The following is a 17730-nucleotide window of genomic DNA, read 5'->3' as shown; positions in this document are numbered from 1 at the left end:
ATGCCAGTTTTCGCAAACCTGGCGCCCTCCAGATGTTTTGGACTACAACTTCTGAAGGGAACTGGAGTCCAAAACATCTAGGGGGTACCAGGTTGTGGAAGGTTGTGTTTCTCTGTTGTCTTTTGAAGATGACTTTCTTAAACTGATCTGTTTATGCAATTTCTCAAAGCCTTTTTTCTTTCTCTTAATTTTTTTTTCAGGTTCCTGATTTCTTTTTATAATTTAAATAAGATGAAAGTTTAATGAATTGTCCTGTCACCCCTGAATTCTCTCCATCCCAAATAACAATTTGATTCATCCCCTGTATGTAGGTTAGGTTAAAATACTGCTGAATTTCTTCATTTATGATATTCTGAAACAAAAGAGCAATAGAGTATTTATACAAATAAATGGATGTCCACCATATTGCCATTAACAGAAGATCTGCATAAACCTGAGACTGTCTACTATTTATGTCAAAACATTTGGTGTAAACAGAAGAATATGAATATGAGTAATGCAGAAAGGAGTAAAACTATAGTCTCAAGCCTCAAATCAATAGATAACAATGTCTTCATTAATCAACAAGCTAAAAAAGCTCTGGAAGAGGGCTTTCCAAAGTGGTCGATATTGACCCACTGGGTTTGATTGGGCAGGGAGTGAATAAAGACCTAGGTGGGTCCAAAAGGGTATAGGGGTAAAAAGACGTTTATGCTGCAAAAATTAATTAGGAACTAAGAGCCTCAGAAAGAAAGGGCATGGGCATGCACAGCGTGCATCTTCCTTGCCAGTGGGGAACCTCTTTATTTAATAAGATGATTTCACAATACAACTGTATTCTCAGAGATATAAAGTATGGTGCCATCATTTTGACTTGTTTTACTTTCTTATTGTTTACATTTTATTATTCCTAATAATGGTGACTGATGATTAACAATGGCTCATTATATATTGATATCTCTTGATTTTATTTCATTTACATTCCAAAGAATTTGGGTTGGGATCAATGACAATTTTATAAATTCATCAAGGGGCAAATGAAGTTCGAACTTTAGGAAAGTGCCTGCTCGAGAGTCTAGGTTCTTCATAGGAGTTCTGGAAACATTCCAGCCACAGAGAGGTTGCATCTTGAGTTGTCCAAACTGGGTGGATTTATCCAACTAGGGTCCACTGAAATACCTTCCTACAATCATCTCACTCTCAACAAAATTATGTAGGCATTGAAATAGCCCAGGGTTTTTTCTTTTTGTTCACAATTATGGATACATGCTAAGGTGATGTTTTGATCTGCTACATATGTGCCTTTCACAAACTGTCTATTCTCTCGTAAGATTATCTATTTTCTTTAAACAATTTGACAGCGATCATTTTAAATAATAGCTACTCTCCCTTTTTTATTTATTAAACAGGCTGCAAAAATGGCTCCTAATTTTAATGCACCCAGCTGTTCTGATTGGTGCTGGGGATGTATGTGAGTAGTTTCTAGATTTTAAATTTCCAAAACATGGGAGGACAGTCATTATTGTTTCCTTCTCCCAGCAGCCTTCGGAGCAACTTAAAATCTATTTTGCATCTAGCAGAAACTAACCCTTGGGATGCACTGAGGCAAAGGGCAAGTTATAAATGCTTTTAATAAAATGAAATAAAATAAAATAAAGCAATACTAATTATGGCTGTAGTTCTAAACCTACCAACTTGGCAGTAAGTCCCATTGAACTCAAAGGGGTTTATTTTGGAATAAAGATGTATAGCAGGGATAGGGAACCTGTGGCCCTCCATATGTTGTTGGACTCCAACTCCTGTTGTCTCTGATCATTGGCCATGTTGGTTGGAGGAGCTCATAGTAGTTGGAGTCCAACAACATATGGAGAGCCACATGTTTATTTTATTTAACAAAATTTATATATCAGTTGACTGTAATAAAACCTTGAAGTGGTTTATTCATCATCTCCATCTCTGGGATAATAACTTCATGCATCTGATGAACTGAACTGGAATCCACGAAAGTTTATGGCATGGATGGGAAGCCTGTGGCCTTCCAGATGTTTTTGGACTCCAACTCATATCAGGCTCCTCAGCATGGTCAAGGATCAGAGATGGTGGGAGCTCTTGTCCAATAGCATCTGAAGGGTACCACATTGGCTAACGCCTCTTGCACTCCATCTTAGCAGTGCAAACCTGTTTGTGTTTACTCAGTTCCACTGTATTAAATGAGACTTCCTCTCAGGTAAGTGTGAATAGGATTGTAGCACAGAATTACTATTACAAACAGTAGATTTTTGTGCTCCAGTTTCAATAATTATGCCAGGTTTTGCTTAACATCCAGCCTGAGAAATTATGGAGAATACAAAACCTTGCTCACTACTACTTTTTGATAATTTAGTTGTTCCTAATAAAGGTATTACTCTACAGGGATGTTATTATTTTCCCCCTTCTCAATATGGATTTGCTCCCACACCCACAAAGAAGACTTGTGAGACAAGATGTTGGGAAAAGTTTATGTTTATTGAAATATAACATTTGGAGAATCCGCACAGCCAAACAAACCACATTCAACTGTGTGGACAGGTGCGAATTCAACTAAATCTGGTAGGGCATTATCCCTGCAGTCCCCTGGGCATGTCATCCAGCTACCAGCTGTGGCTTCCCAGCCAAGGATGGAGAAGATATTCTTCCCTCCTTGCTGGGCAAGCCTTGGGTATGCCCAAGCATCCAGGCCCCGCTGTACTAACATTCACCCAAATGCATGAATCAAGTCTCAAGGGCAACCCCCAGCTTGAAGCACTGGGAGGTCCCTAAAGGGTGCCCTTACTCCAAGAATACCTTAGTATACCTCCTGTTCACCCCAACCTCCTCACCTGCCCAAACTCCATGCCATAAGGCAAGCAAGCATAAGAACATAAGAACAGCCTGCTGGATCAGGCCAGTGCCCCCAGGGGCATCCCTACCGGGGTGCGGAGGGTGTGGCCCGCACCTGGGTGTCACCATGAGGGGGGTGACACCCAGAGCCACCCCGTGCCGTTGCCCGGCAAGGCTGCGTTGACTCCTCCTTGGAGGTGGGCGGGCGGGCGGACGAGAGCGGGAGCAGCGTTGACGGGGCGAGGGAGGCGTGCCGGCGTTCCCAGGCCTTCTGCGGCTGGGTGCCCCTCTGGCGTGCATCCTCCCAGGGGCATAGACAGGGTGCCTGGCCCCGAGTGTGCGTGCACAGGCGCGCACACACAAGCCCAAGCACCTCGTCCATGCCCCTGGGAGGGCGTGCACCAGAGGTCCGCACCCCCCCGCACTCCCGCTAGTGATGCCACTGAGTGGCCCATCTAGTCCAGCATCCTGTTCTCACAGTGGCCAACCAGGTGCCCGGGGGAAGCCCGCAAGCAGGACCTGAGTGCAAGAACACTCTCCCCTCCTGAGGCTTCCGGCAACTGGTTTTCAGAAGCATGCTGCCTCTGACTAGGGTGGCAGAGCACAGCCATCATGGCTAGTAGCCATTGATAGCCCTGTCCTCCATGAATTTGTCTAATCTTCTTTTAAAGCCATCCAAACTGCTGGCCGTTACTGCATCTTGTGGGAGCAAATTCCATAGTTTAGCTACGCGCTGAGTAAAGAAGTACTTCCTTTTGTCTGTCCTGAATCTTCCAACATTCAGCTTCTTTGAATGTCCACGAGTTCTAGTATTATGAGAGAGGGAGAAGAACTTTTCGCTATCCACTCTCAATGCCATCCATAATTTTATACACTTCTATCATGTCTCCTCTGACCCGCCTTTTCTCTAAACTAAAAGCCCCAAATGCTGCAACCTTTCCTTGTAAGGGAGTCGCTCCATCCCCTTGATCATTCTGGTTGCCCTCTTCTGAACCTTTTCCAACTCTATAATATCTTTTTTGAGATGAGACGACCAGAACTGTACACAGTATTCCAAATGCAGCCGCACCATAGATTTATACAACGGCATTATGATATCAGCTGTTTTATTTTCAATACCTTTCCTAATTATCGCTAGCATGGAATTTGCCTTTTTCACAGCTGCCGCACACTGGGTCAACATTTTCATCGTGCTGTCCACTACAACCCCGAGGTCTCTCTCCTGGTCAGTCACCGCCAGTTCAGACCCCATGAGCGTATATGTGAAATTAAGATTTTTTGCTCCAATATGCATAATTTCACACTTGTTTATATTGAATTGCATTTGCCATTTTTCCGCCCATTCACTCAGTTTGGAGAGGTCTTTTTGAAGCTCTTCGCAATCCCTTTTTGTTTTAACAACCCTGAACAATTTAATGTCATCAGCAAACTTGGCCACTTCACTGCTCACTCCTAATTCTAGGTCATTAATGAACGAGTTGAAAAGTACAGGTCCCAATACTGATCCTTGAGGGACTCCACTTTCTACAGCCCTCCATTGGGAGAACTGTCCATTTATTCCTACTCTCTGCTTTCTGCTTCTTAACCAATTCCTTATCCACAAGAGGACCTCTCCTCTTATTCCATGACTGCTAAGCTTCCTCAGAAGTCTTTGGTGAGGTACCTTGTCAAACGCTCTTTGAAAGTCTACGTACACTATGTCCACTGGATCACCTCTATCTATATGCTTGTTGACACTCTCAAAGAATTCTAATAGGTTACTGAGACAGGACTTTCCCTTGCAGAAGCCATGCTGGCTCTGCTTCAGCAAGGCTTGTTCTTCTATGTGCTTAGTTAATCTAGCTTTAATAATACTTTCTACCAGTTTTCCAGGGACAGAAGTTAAGCTAACTGGTCTGTAATTTCCGGGATCCCCTCTGGATCCCTTTTTGAAGATTGGCGTTACATTTGCCACTTTCCAGTCCTCAGGCATGGAGGAGGACCCGAGGGACAAGTTACATATTTTAGTTACTGGATCAGCAATTTCACATTTGAATTCTTTGAGAACTCTCGGGTGGATGCCATCCGGGCCTGGTGATTTGTCAGTTTTTATATTGTCCATTAAGCCTAGAACTTCCTCTCTCGTTACCACTATTTGTCTCAGTTCCTCAGAATCCCTTCCTGCAAATGTTAGTTCAGGTTCAGAGATCTGCCCTATATCTTCCACTGTGAAGACAGATGCAAAGAATTCATTTAGCTTCTCTGCAATCTCCTTATCGTTCTTTAGTACACCTTTGACTTCCTTATCATTCAAGGGTCCAATCGCCTCCCTAGATGGTCTGCTTTGAATGTAGTTATAGAATTTGTTGTTGTTGGTTTTTATGTTCTTAGCAATGTGCTCCTCAAATTCTTTTTTAGCATCCCTTATTGTCTTCTTGCATTTCTTTTGCCAGAGTTTGTGTTCTTTTTTATTTTCTTCATTTGGACAAGACTTCCATTTTCTGAAGGAAGACTTTTTGCCTCTAAGAGCTTCCTTGACTTTGCTCATTAACCATGCTGGCATCTTCTTGGCCCTGGTGGTACCTTTTCTGATCTGCGGTATGCACTCCAGTTGAGCTTCTAATATAGTGTTTTTAAACAACTTCCAAGCATTTTCGAGTGATGTGACCCTCTGGACTTTGTTTTTCAGCTTTCTTTTTACCAATCCCCTCATTTTTGTGAGGTTTCCTCTTTTGAAGTAACCAAAAGCCAATTGAATCAAACCCAACAGTATGGAGTACGGAGTAGGCAAAAATGGAAGGATGCCAAAAAGCTGAGCCCCCCCAATTCCTCCTCAGCCCCGAAGTGGCAATTGGCAAAGCCCATGCTGCATGAATGATGAGAAGGAGGCTCGAAAAAGAAGTGAAGAGGGAGGGTAGGGGATGGTGTGAGCTTTTAAACTCCACACCCTCCAATCCTGATTGGCCACTTCTGGCCATGTGTTCCTGCCCCCTCTCTTTGGGAGGAACCATCCAAGTCATCTTTCCAAGGGAGGGGTGGAGGCAAAAGCACACATGTTCACTGCGGGAACATCATTCTTGCAGAATTTTTAAAAACCAGCAGCTTTAAACTAAATAATGAACATTAATTTTCATATTACACAGGAAGTGGGCCAGGCAAAGGAAGCTGCCTGTTGAAGAACTTATTAGCACATTTGTCTCCTTTTCACAGAGTATTGATTCAGGCACCTGATGTGCAGGCAGACAGGGGTTCAAAGGGAATATGGTAGATTCTTTCAGAATACATTCCAGGAGCAAGAACAAAAAACAAAAAAAGCAGTCTAGAGCTCAACCATAGACTGGAGGCAGTTAAAATGATTATAAAGTTAGCATACAGTACATCAGTGTTCCCCATCCTGGTGCTCTCTGAATCTTGGACTACAACTCCCATCACCCTGGACCATTGGCCATGCCGGCGAGGGTTGTAGTCCAAAATATCTGGAGGGGACCAAGTTGGGGAAGGTTGTAGTACATGGATGTACATCTTTATGCAGTTTTACATTCCTCAGAGCAGTGGGCAAAGAGGCAGCCACGCAGCCCTATTGGAAAGCTTTGTAAAACAATCTATAGCCAAAGCAGTGTCATGGATTGGATCTAACAGACTGAGACAAGGCTGTTTTGTTGTTTTTGCTGCAACAGGCAAAGGCTGCAATCCAATACATATTTACTCAGAAGTAAGCTCCACTGGGTTCAATGGGACTTACTTCCAGGTAAGTGTGTATTGGATTGTAGCCTAAGACAGCTGTCCCTCTGGAAGTAACAGACAGGAAATTCAGTCGGGCAGTGCTTGGCAGAATGTCTGATTAGGTGATCTCAGGGGTTCCTTGCAGTCTTAATAATCTTGAGATTATCAGAAATCTGAGAACCTGGTTATCAGATGGGATATAAATACTTAGAATACATACATAAATAAGTAACATATCAATGTTAGAGAATAAAGAAAATGACATTTAAACTCATTGGTTCAGGGATGGTATTTGCAGTAGTAACCTAAATCATTACGGACTGTTCCAAACTCCACCTATTCACCTTGTGCGTTTTTTCGTTTATAGTTTGTAAATCTGATGGCAGGGCTTGCCTCTCTTGCTCTTTCCTTTTATTGATGTGGGCTGCTTTGGGAGAAAATAATTGTCTGAAGAGCGGGATAAGGATACAGTAAATAAAGAAGTGACACTCTTCTACAGGAGACGGACCCATGAGGGAATGTAGACTGGCAGGCTACATTTGATTTCCTGGGCTTAACTGATCTGATGGAAACAGATGCTTGCCTCTTTTTGGTATATTGGATATCCAGCTGGATTCTGCAGGGCTTCTAAGGCCTTTGCTCAAAGACCAGTTAGCACCTGTTAAAACAGACTATGTGTACTTCTCTCAGAACTGTTGTTTTGAGATTCTGCAGACACATATGCATGTTCTTTTGTCATTTCTCTTCAGGTCAGCTTGCCACAGGCCCCTCAGCAACCAGAAAAACCAGACAGGCACTGTTTAAAACACCAGCAGCAACATGTAGAAGTTTAGAGACCCTAAAGAACTAGAATGTTGCAAGAGGTGCTTCAACAAAAAGTTTGCTCAGTCAGAATCATACTGAACCTACGGACCTGCCTTAGGCTATGACAGGCCTTTGGTCAATTTAGCCTAGTACAGTCTACTGAGCCTTCTGCAGCCTGGTACTCTCCAGATGGTCTATAACTTCCACCAGTCACAGCCAGCATAGTGAATGGTCAGAGATGATGGGAGTTGTAATCCAAAACATCTGGTGAGCATTAAGGATGGGATCCGTTGACCGGTTTGAAAGCATTCTGTCGACCTAACAAGCCGGTATTGATTCAGGTTAATTGTTTATCCGCTAGCTCCTGCTTTTACTGATCCATTTTTTCCCTTGCAAAAAATACTGATATTAATAGCGATATTTGTAAAGGGAATATTGATAATATTAAAGGAAATATTGTTATTTTGAAAGGAAATATCGATAAATGAAAAGAAATATTGATAAAATTATCATTCTTAATAGTTTAGAGGGGGATTTTTAAAATGAAAAATTGATTTTCACAAACAGCTGTGGAAAATTGCTGCATGAAAATCCATTGTGCAACGATAGTGAATAAGTGAATTAATGGAAAACTCACTACCAAATCTGAATTGGGTAGAATTCCAGCACATCCCTAGAGATCACTAAGCTGGGGAGGGCTAGTGTGCTCTACAAGTTGTCCAGGTTCTCAGGAAGAGATCTTTCCAGCCCCGTACTTTAAAGCCCTTTTTACTGGAGTTGCCAAAGATTGAACCTGGTGCCTTCTGTGTGCAAAGTATGCAGAGCTCTACAACAGAGCTGTGATCCATTGGTCTCTGACCCCTAAAGTGATCTTCAACAGTGAATTCCCTGCCCCCTAATTATCTTAACACCCCTTCCCCCAGTGATCACCAGTCACATGCAGTGTTTATTTATTTATTTATTGTATTTATATACCGCCCCATAGCCGAAAGCTCTCTGTGTTTTCATTTTCTAGTTGGAAAAGACTGTCATTCAGTTAATGGTTGGAAATTCGAATAGAAATTGAAACATTAATACATACTTTAACTAGAATGTAGGTTTTTTTGGGTGGGGTGTTATTGTGTCCATATGTGGCTGTTATCTTGCACAACAGGTAGCTCTGATCCAATATTTCCATGTGTGCATTGGTGCAAGGGCGTCCATAGACAAGTGGTTTATATTTTGTGCCCCTGATTCCTAAATCAAGGATTCTGTCCGCAGTAGCAGGTGGTCCTTCATGGGATGTATCTGTGTGGTGTGCGCATGTCCCCTTCCATCAGTTACTACATACCCACCCTCTACTACCTCCATTACCTTCTTTTAAAACTGGGCATGTGAACAGATATTTCTTTACCATGTGTGCAGTTTTTTTTTAAAAAAAAATATCCCCAGGAAGTGAGCAAGAGCAAATGTTATCAGCCAGTGCTGTAGGGGTCTGTGATTCTTCCCTTCCTCACTGTCCTTAGGTTAGCCTTTCATCTCATTACCTCCACATTCCAATCTCACTTCACTCCCAATTCATGTTTATATATTGTAGCTGTTGATTCGTGTGCATGCTTTAAAAAAAATAATATGGAGGGTTTGACAAGCCCACTTTTGATTTAAAAAAAAAACACAAAAAATGGCCATCATTCAATGTCCCTTCAGTCCCAATTCATGTTTAGCTGCCGATTCCTGTTCATATTTTGTTAAAAAAATTAATACAGAGGTTTTGGGGAACAGCAGTCTTTTCCAAAATCATACATATAGTTTTAAGTTCTGCAAACGTGCCCTCAGCATGTAGGAATTGGAAATAGGCATGCTTGGAAATAAGCATTGTTTTGGACACCCCAAGGAATAAATTTGTCCTGAACCTTCTGATACTATAATGACATAAAATGAATTTCTTGGGAAAACACTGGTCTTCAATCCTTCATTGTCAAGTCCCTTATTCAATGTATCTGGCCCTCTTCTTTTTCCGGTGGCAGAAACTTCCTGATCACATCAGAGCTCATCCATCTCCCAGATTACTGCACTGTGGGCTATATCATTGAGTATAAGTTAGCAGGTCACCTGGTCCCCAGTGCCCTGTTCCACTCTCACCTGGAGAACCTGCACCTCATCCAGAATCCCCATCTAACTAAACAGGTGAGATGATGCAGGAAATGAGAAGATGATAGAGGACAGTTGTGCCCATGTTGGACTGAGTGGGAGCTTTCTAAATGAACTGTTGTTGTAGTACATGCAATTGCACTGCTGTTACTGATTTGTTGTCCAGAATCCAATGATCTCCTCTTGAAGTTACACTTCTGTCGCAGTGATATAGCATTTTCTCAGTTGAATTGGGATGTGTTGTATTTCGTACACAATTCTTTTTCCAGATGAACTCACCCATTGCTGCTGAGATTGCTGGGGCCGGCCTTACTCTTTTTGCTACCGCCTGTGGCACGTTATCTCCCCATCTATTATGTGTGACCAGATACCCTGCTATTGTCTTTGAAAGGGGATTTTCAAGACTATCAAAATGCAGCTGGGGTTGCCTGGATAAGGAAGAGAGAAAGAGGCTCAAGAGAAGGAGAGAGAAGCAGGCAGGAAGGCAGTCATTCACATCATCTCCTCAGTAATTGTGACACTGATTGAATCAATCATGCATTATTTAGAGGAGGCTTTCCTAACAAATGCTTCCCCAGACACTTCTCTGCAATAATAGGCAAGGGAATGAAAAGGCAATTAACTAGCTAATAAAACTTCTGCCAGTCAAAGCCCAAGAAAAGGCAACTCTTCCACTCTGAAATAGAAGTGTTAGTGCCAATAGATTGCCCTCCCGAGGGCAGAGTGACCAAGCTGGCAGAATCACATGGTGCAACACTTGCCAGACAGTACTATTTCAGAGAGCAGGTGGTAGATTATGTGTTTCAGGGATGGAGAACTTGTGGCCCTCCAGATGTTGTTGGACTTCAACTGCCATCAGTCCCATCATGGCCAATGGTCAGGGATGATGGGAGATGTAGTTCAGCAATATCTGGAGGACCACATCTTCCCCACCTCAGGAATATTTGAGTGGTCCCCCAGTGAAACATCTCCCAGCATATTTAAAAGAAACACCTAGCAGCCAAGGAGAAGAATAGGTAGGTTAGCACACTTCTTAGATTATTGTTTTAACAAATTTATAAACTGCTTCACAGAGTGAAGCCACCAAAGCAGTGTACAGGATAAAATAGAATAAAACACACAGATACAAACAAGCTCTAAAAACAAAATCATTTCAAAACACTGATGACTTGGACAAGGTGCTTGCAACGATGCGGCCAGCAACATGTCCTCTCGACCCTTGACCTTCTTGGCTTATTAAATCTTGCTGAAGGGGTTTGACCAAGTGGATCCAGGGTGTGGTCAATGCATCGTTGCAGGAGGGAGTGGTTCCAGCCACCTTAAAAGAGGCAGTGATCCAACTGCTCCTGAAAAAGCCCACCCTGGACCCATTGGTTTGTGACAACTACCGACCGGTTGCAAATACTCCCTTTTTAGGGAAGGGGATTGAGAGGGTTGTGGTGCAGCAATTGCAAGTACTCTTGGATGAAACAGATTATCTTGACCCATTCCAGTCTGGGTTCAGGCCTGGTTATGGGACTGAATCGGCCTTGGTCGCCCTGATGGATGACCTTTATCGGGAGAAGGACGGGGAGTGTGACCCTGTTATTCATACTTGATCTCTCAGTGGCTTTTGATACCACTGGGCTGACTTGGTGAGATGGGTATTGGAAGCACTGTTTTACAGTGGTTCTGATCCTATCTCCAGGGTCGCTCTCAGATAATAGCATTGGGTGACTGTCTTTTGCCCCCCTGGCAGTTGTGCTGTGGGGTGCCTCAGGGTCCCATCTTGTCCCCCATGCTGTTTAACATCTATATGAAGCCCTTGGGAGCAGTCATCAGGAGAATTGGGGTGAGGTGTCAGCAATATGCTTATGATACCCAGCTCTATTTCTCCATAACATCTGAATCAGGAGAGGCCGTGCAAGCCCTGGACCGGTGGCTGGACTCGGTGGTGGGCTGGATGAGGGCCAATAAACTGAGTCTGAATCCTAGCAAGATGGAGGCACTGTGGGTTGGTGGTTCCCAAGTTCGGATAATTGGTCAGTTGCCTGCTTTGGATGGGGTCATACTCCCTCTGAAAGTGCAGGTCCATAGTTTGGGAGTGCTCCTGGATCCATCTTTGTCGCTAGAGGCCCAGGTGACTTCAATGGCTAGAAGTGCATTTTACCAGCTTCGGCTGGTAAGATAGCTGCAGCGTTTCTGCACGGGGATAGCCTGACCACTGTTTATACACTGGTAACTTCCAAGCTGGATTACTGTAATGTACTCTATGTGGGGCTACCCTTGAGATTGGTCCGGAAGCTGCAGTTGGTGCAAAATGCGGCAGTGCAACTGCTCATTGGGGCAGGGTATCGCCAACACGTCACCCCACTGTTGAAAGAATTGCACTGGCTCCCTATTAGCCACCAGGCTAAGTTCAAGGTTCTAGCTTTGGTGTACAGCCCTAAACAGCCTGGGACCAGGATACCTGAAAGACCATCTTATTCCTTATATACCCAGTTGATCACTGCTCTCTGCAGGTACCATCTTATCAGGAGGTCAGTTCCACACAAGATAGGAGGTGGACCTTTAGTGTAGTGGCACCTACACTTTGGAATTCCCTCCCCTTAAATATTAGACAAGCACCATCTCTGTTATCTTTTAGGCACCTACTGAAGACCTTCCTCTTTCAACAAGTCTTTTAAGTAGAGACCTTATCCCAGTCTGTGTCTGTGTTGGAATTGCTTTTTGATATATTTTTAAACTTCTTTTAAAAAAAAGATGTTTTTAAAGCTTTTCTAAAAAAATGTTTTTAAAGATGTTTTGTTTTAATATATTTTAAAGTCTGTTTTTATAACCTTTTAAAGTGTTTTTAGTGTTTTTGTTTGTCGCCCTGGGCTCCTATTGGGAGGAAGGGTGGGATATAAATCTAATAAATAAATAGATAGATAAATAAATAAATCAAACTCTAAAAACAATAAATCTAATGTGCGCCATTATACCTGATATGTTACCTTTTAAGTGGAGGGTTTTAAAAAATTACAGCATGTGGGGTGGTAGAGGAGGAGGGGGTTCCACTCATGTGACCCCTCACCTACTTTCACTCTGTAATGGCTCATCCTAACAAGAACTGTCCCATGTGATTCTGCTAGTTGCTTAGCTCAGCTCTTTAGTCTCATCCTTTGTATGGTAATTATGCAAAGGTAGAAGAATTATTTTCTAATTGCAACAAAATAATACCTGATGCCCATGAAGAGAGGAACCAGAATAACTATAAACAGTGATGGAATACAATATTTCATCGTTAGAATCCAATAAAAATGTGAGTAATGCTCAACATGGCTACAAAAAAAGAAAATACCACAGATTGAGGAATAAACCTTTTATTAAGAATCTTCAGTAACAAAGGTATTTATATAGCCTCTTCATAAAGAAACATGTGTAACTGGAGGCTTTACAGAAGATGAGTAAATCCTCACATAGCTTAAGAAGGGGAACTACCTGTGTCAAATTGGTCTCTTTTGGATTGACCACAAACCACTCTGCTATGTTGGGTCAGGCGCTGTGAAAGAGCTGTGTCCCAAATTTTATTCATCCAAAGGTGAATGGAGATATCAGTGCCCATTTTCCATTTCAAAGAAATCACTAGTCTGGCTGCTGACAGTAAATATGCACCATATATGCACTACATCAGGATTGTTGTCATTCTCCAAAGACAATAGCACGAAAACAGGTCAGGGGACAAAGAAATGGTCCCCAAAAAGATCCCCAAAAAGTCTGAATGGGGAGACAATCCCATCACATTATGGGATACTAGTGCATCACAGCCCCTCCAACATTTAGGAGGCAACAGTGGAAGAAAACCTGAGTGAGAATGAGACAAATACTCTCAGAAGCAACAGTGTGGCCCCTTTCTATTGCACATCCATGATGCTATCAGGGCAGTCATACCCAATCCTAATTTCAATACTGTTTGTGCCTGTGAAAATTTTGAGGCAGTCAAACTTGCTTCATTTCCAATCAGTGCATATCTATTAACTTCCTGCTCTTGTAACTTTTTATGCCACAAGTGTTCTGGTTTATTTTTGTTCCACTTTTGTTGCACTACAGCTCCTCTGGATAGTAATAATGTGGTTGTATTGGGGACGCTTTGCAGGACAAACTAAAGGAGAATAAATCCACCACTGATGCACTATTTATTGTGTCAAGACAGAGCATGTGGTAGAATACACCCCCAATAAAACATACATCTGGAAGGGTCCTGTATCACTGGCTGTGATGCATTAAAGGAGTATGTTGCCCTCAAGGCATGTATATTCCTCAGCTATCTCTCTTTATTTCCGTAATTTCCTTGTAGGTTACTCTCAGCTATGGCACTTTTGAGAAGAAGCTCAATGTTATCAAGCTTTCTGGTCCTTTTCCCCAGCAAGATGACCCTTCCAGGTATCTCCTATGCAAGCAGATTATTCACAACGCGCTGGCAATGTTAGGAGGGCTGAAGGATGAGGGTATAAATCCTGAATAGAGCCAAACTGGTGGAAGCAACCAGCAGAGCTTTGGGTAGGGACAATGCAGGTAAGGAACAAAGACCTGCAATCAGGAAATTGTGTGACCAAATTGTTGGCTTTGTTCTGCTGTTCATGGTTTGCTATCTTTGATCAACCTTTAAGCTGAGCCTTTATTGCAAAATCTGGAAATGAAGCCAAACATTCAAGGTTATTCAGACCTGAGGGGATGGGCAGAGCATGCTTTGGCTGAGTCTCTTATTAAATCTATAAATGTTTAGAGGGTTGGAAGCATCCATCTAGGCATTTCACTGCAGTGCAGTGTGAGAGCATCTGGTGTTGGATAGGGCATTTGGGAGCACACACTCATCTTATGTAGCCACTTCACCTTCTGCAGCAAGAGTTGTCTTTTTACTTGCTCTCTCTCTCTCTCTCTTCCCCTTTCCAGGTTCTGATCACTTCATTGCCTTCTTTATCCAGACACTTCATGGTGCCCACAGCCAGTCATCTAAGGACACCTGCTCAGAAGTTCTCGCCATGGGCTGACTGGTCAATGGAAAAGAACATGAGAAGAGTCCTGCTGGACCAGATCAAAAGCTTATCTAGCCCAGCATTCTGTTCTCACAGTGGCCAACCAGATGCCTATGGGATTCCCACAAGCAGGACGTGAATGAGAGTATGCTCCTGCTTGTGACCTCCAGCAACTGGAATTCAGAGGCATACTGCCTCTGATGCTGGAGGTGGTACACAACCATCATGACTAGGAATCATGGATAGTTTCATCCTCCAAGAATTTGTCTACTCCCCCTGTAAAGCCATCAACTCTCCCAAATCCCTGTTCAACGGAGACCCCAGTAGCTACATGCTGATCTAACTGAGAACTTTATCGATTACTGAAGAAGCAGCCTTAAAATTTGTGGCAAGGGAATGGATTGAGAGCTATGCTTCATGTTATACCAAATGAGGTGGTAGTAGACTGTAAATGTGACTGTCTTTAGACCAGCTCGCATAATCTATGGTGCGAAAGCACATCTCCTTACACATAACAATTTCATGTGGGACTCAGGGCATGCACTTTGCCTATGCTATCCCTTTTTGTTATGATTGATATATCACACTGATGTCCTGGTTCATCACATGTGATGCTCTACATGTGGGTAGAGATATGTTGATATATGCAAGTCTGGTGCTGACCTTTACAGCTTTACATCATTGTTTTTGAACCTTGAGTCCCCAGATATTGTTGGACTATAACTCTCTCCATCACTGACCATTGGCTAAGCTGGCTGAGGCTGATGGGAGTTGTAGTCCAACAACTTCTAGGGACCCCAGTTTCAAGAACACTGTTCTACATGGTTGAGGGAACAGGTGCTGGTCAGACTGCCTTTGCCTATGACTATTCTATCCAGTCACTGACAGAAGCGGATGGCATGGTGGGGTCAATCATGTTGCTGCTGCTTACATGCAAGGTGATGGGGAGGTTGGGGCAGCACAAACACACTGGCAGGAATGACAGACTGGCTACTGGTCACTGAGATAATCATCAGAGATCTCCTCTGGGTGTACAAATTGAGAAGATCAATAACACCTGAAAAAAATCCAAGAACAAAAAACCGTGGATAGTTTTCTCAAAATGAATTAGGAGCCATTGCTGTTGTGCAACTGTCCTTTTTTTTTTATCTCCTCCAGGTGACATAAGCCAGGTGGTGCCCAGAGAGAGTGTCTTTTGAGCCAGAGCTCAGTGAAGGTGCCTCTGCTTTGCATATAGAATGTCCCAGGTTCAATCCCTAACATCTCCCTGGGAAAGACTTCTGTCTGAATCCTTGGAGCATCACCACCAGTCGGAGAAGACAACAGTGAGTTAAATAGCCCAATGGTCTGACTCGCTATATTGAGGCCTCCACCTTTGGGAATGCTGTCCCCAAGGAGACTCACCTGGCACCTACTCCAGTGTCATTCATTCTGGCACCTGGCAGGAAGACTTTTAAAACATATCCCTAGGCCAGCCTTTCCCAACTAGTGGGCCACCAGATGTTGTTGGACCACAATTCCCATCTTTCCTGACCATTGGCAATGCTGGCTGAGGTTGATGGGAGTTGTGGTCCAGCAACACCTGATGGCCCACTCATTGGGAAAGGCTGCCCTAGGTTTTTCAAAACATTTTAAGATGCCATAGAAGTTGTGTTTTTATCTGCTGTGTTTTTAGTCTTTTATGTTTCACGTGCTGTTCAATTATTATTGCATTTAATGGTTTATTGTATTATTCTGCTTTTATAGAATCATAGAGTTGGAAGGGGCCTTGTACGCCATCGAGTCCAACCCCCTGCTCACAGCAGAAAATCCACAGCTAGAGCATCTCCCGCAGATAGCTGTCCATCCTCTGCTTGAAAACATCCAGTGAAGGGGATCCCACCACCTCCCTAGGCAGTCGGTTCCATTGCCGAACTGCCCTTACTGTCAAGAAGTTCCTTCTAATGTCCAATCTGAATCTTATTGTGAGTCATCCTGGGAATGCACACTAGCTGAAGGTGTGGGATACACAAGTTTAATAAATACATAGTACAGTATGTCCAAGAATGGGGTTTTGATTTTCCACCCACTCCCAACTAAAATCTGAAATGGTGCTCTCGGCTGAATCTGCAGAAACAGAGTGCAATAGGAGGCATGTCTGGTTTTCTTCCAGTCAAGGTAGCTTTCTCAGTTGCCCCATATTGCCCCCGTAACACCCAAAGTTACTCAATCCAAAGTTCTGGCCTTGACCTATAAAGCCGTAACTTAACATGAGACCATATGAAGAACCCTGCTGGATCAGGCTAGCGGCCCATCTAGGGCAGCATCCTGTTCTCACAGTGGCCAACCAGATGCATATGGGAAGCCCACAAGTAGGACCTGAGGGCAATAGCATTATCCCCAAGTGTGATTCTCAGAAACTGGTACTCAGAAGCATACTGTCTCCAACAGTGTAATGTAGCCACTGATAATCTTATCCTCCATGACTTTGTCTAATCCTCTTTTAAAGCCATCCAAGTTGGTGGCCATAGCTACTTCTTGTGGGAGTGAATTACGTACATAGTTTAACTATACCTTCCGCCGAGCCTTAAAAATGTGGCTGTTTGGACAGGCCTTTGGGACCGCCGGGATGGGCTCATTACATACTGAATGCCCGTTGTTGTGTACTGCGTATGTTGTTATTTTTGTTACTGCTGATTATATTGTATTTTATTGTAATTATTGTATTTTATTGTATTTTATTGAAATTTAATATGTACGTCGCCTAGAGTGGCTTCGGCCAGATAGGCGACCTAAAAATTAAATTTACATTTACATTTTTTAACTATGCACTGTGTGAAGAAGTACCTTTTTGGGGGTCTCTCCTGAATCTTCCAACATTCAGCTTCACTGGATGGCCCAGAGGACTTTTATTGTGAGAGGGAGAAAAACTTATCCCTATCCACTTTCTGCATACCATAGACAATCTTATACACCTCTATCATGACCTCCCTTACTTGCCTTTTTCTAAACCTAAAAGCCCCAGATGTAACCTTTCCTCATAGGGGAGTTGCTCCATCCCCTTGATCATTTTGGTTGTCCTTTTCTGATTGTTTTCCAGCCCTACAATATTCCTTTTGAAGAGCGGGGGCTAGAACTGTACACAGTATTCCAAGAATGGTCTCAGCATACATTTCTACAATGCCGTTATGATATTAGTAGTTTCCTTTCCTAATGATCCCTAAGAAGGAATTTACCTCCTGGTGAGCCCTTTGTTGCCTGGGCCAAGAAAATTAATGTT

The 17730-nt window shown here is 43.1% G+C and overlaps 1 protein-coding gene across 1 annotated transcript in view; it reads left to right on the top strand.

Moving 5' to 3' along the window:
• MFNG (MFNG O-fucosylpeptide 3-beta-N-acetylglucosaminyltransferase) overlaps positions 1–17209 on the top strand; it is a 51440-nt gene extending 34231 nt beyond the window's left edge. The window contains exons 3-8 of the mRNA XM_061582714.1: positions 7290–7361; positions 7912–7960; positions 9351–9510; positions 13793–13878; positions 14389–15796; positions 16218–17209. Of these exons, the coding sequence (XP_061438698.1) occupies positions 7290–7361; positions 7912–7960; positions 9351–9510; positions 13793–13878; positions 14389–14395 (374 nt within the window). The 3' untranslated portion in view covers positions 14396–15796; positions 16218–17209. The remainder of the gene's footprint in view (positions 1–7289; positions 7362–7911; positions 7961–9350; positions 9511–13792; positions 13879–14388; positions 15797–16217) is intronic.
• Positions 17210–17730: the final 521 nt, after the last annotated feature.

This window comes from Rhineura floridana, chromosome 8, assembly GCF_030035675.1.
Source record: "Rhineura floridana isolate rRhiFlo1 chromosome 8, rRhiFlo1.hap2, whole genome shotgun sequence".
Taxonomy (NCBI): Eukaryota; Metazoa; Chordata; class Lepidosauria; order Squamata; family Rhineuridae; genus Rhineura; species Rhineura floridana.
This window is presented reverse-complemented; position numbering and strand designations above follow the sequence as displayed.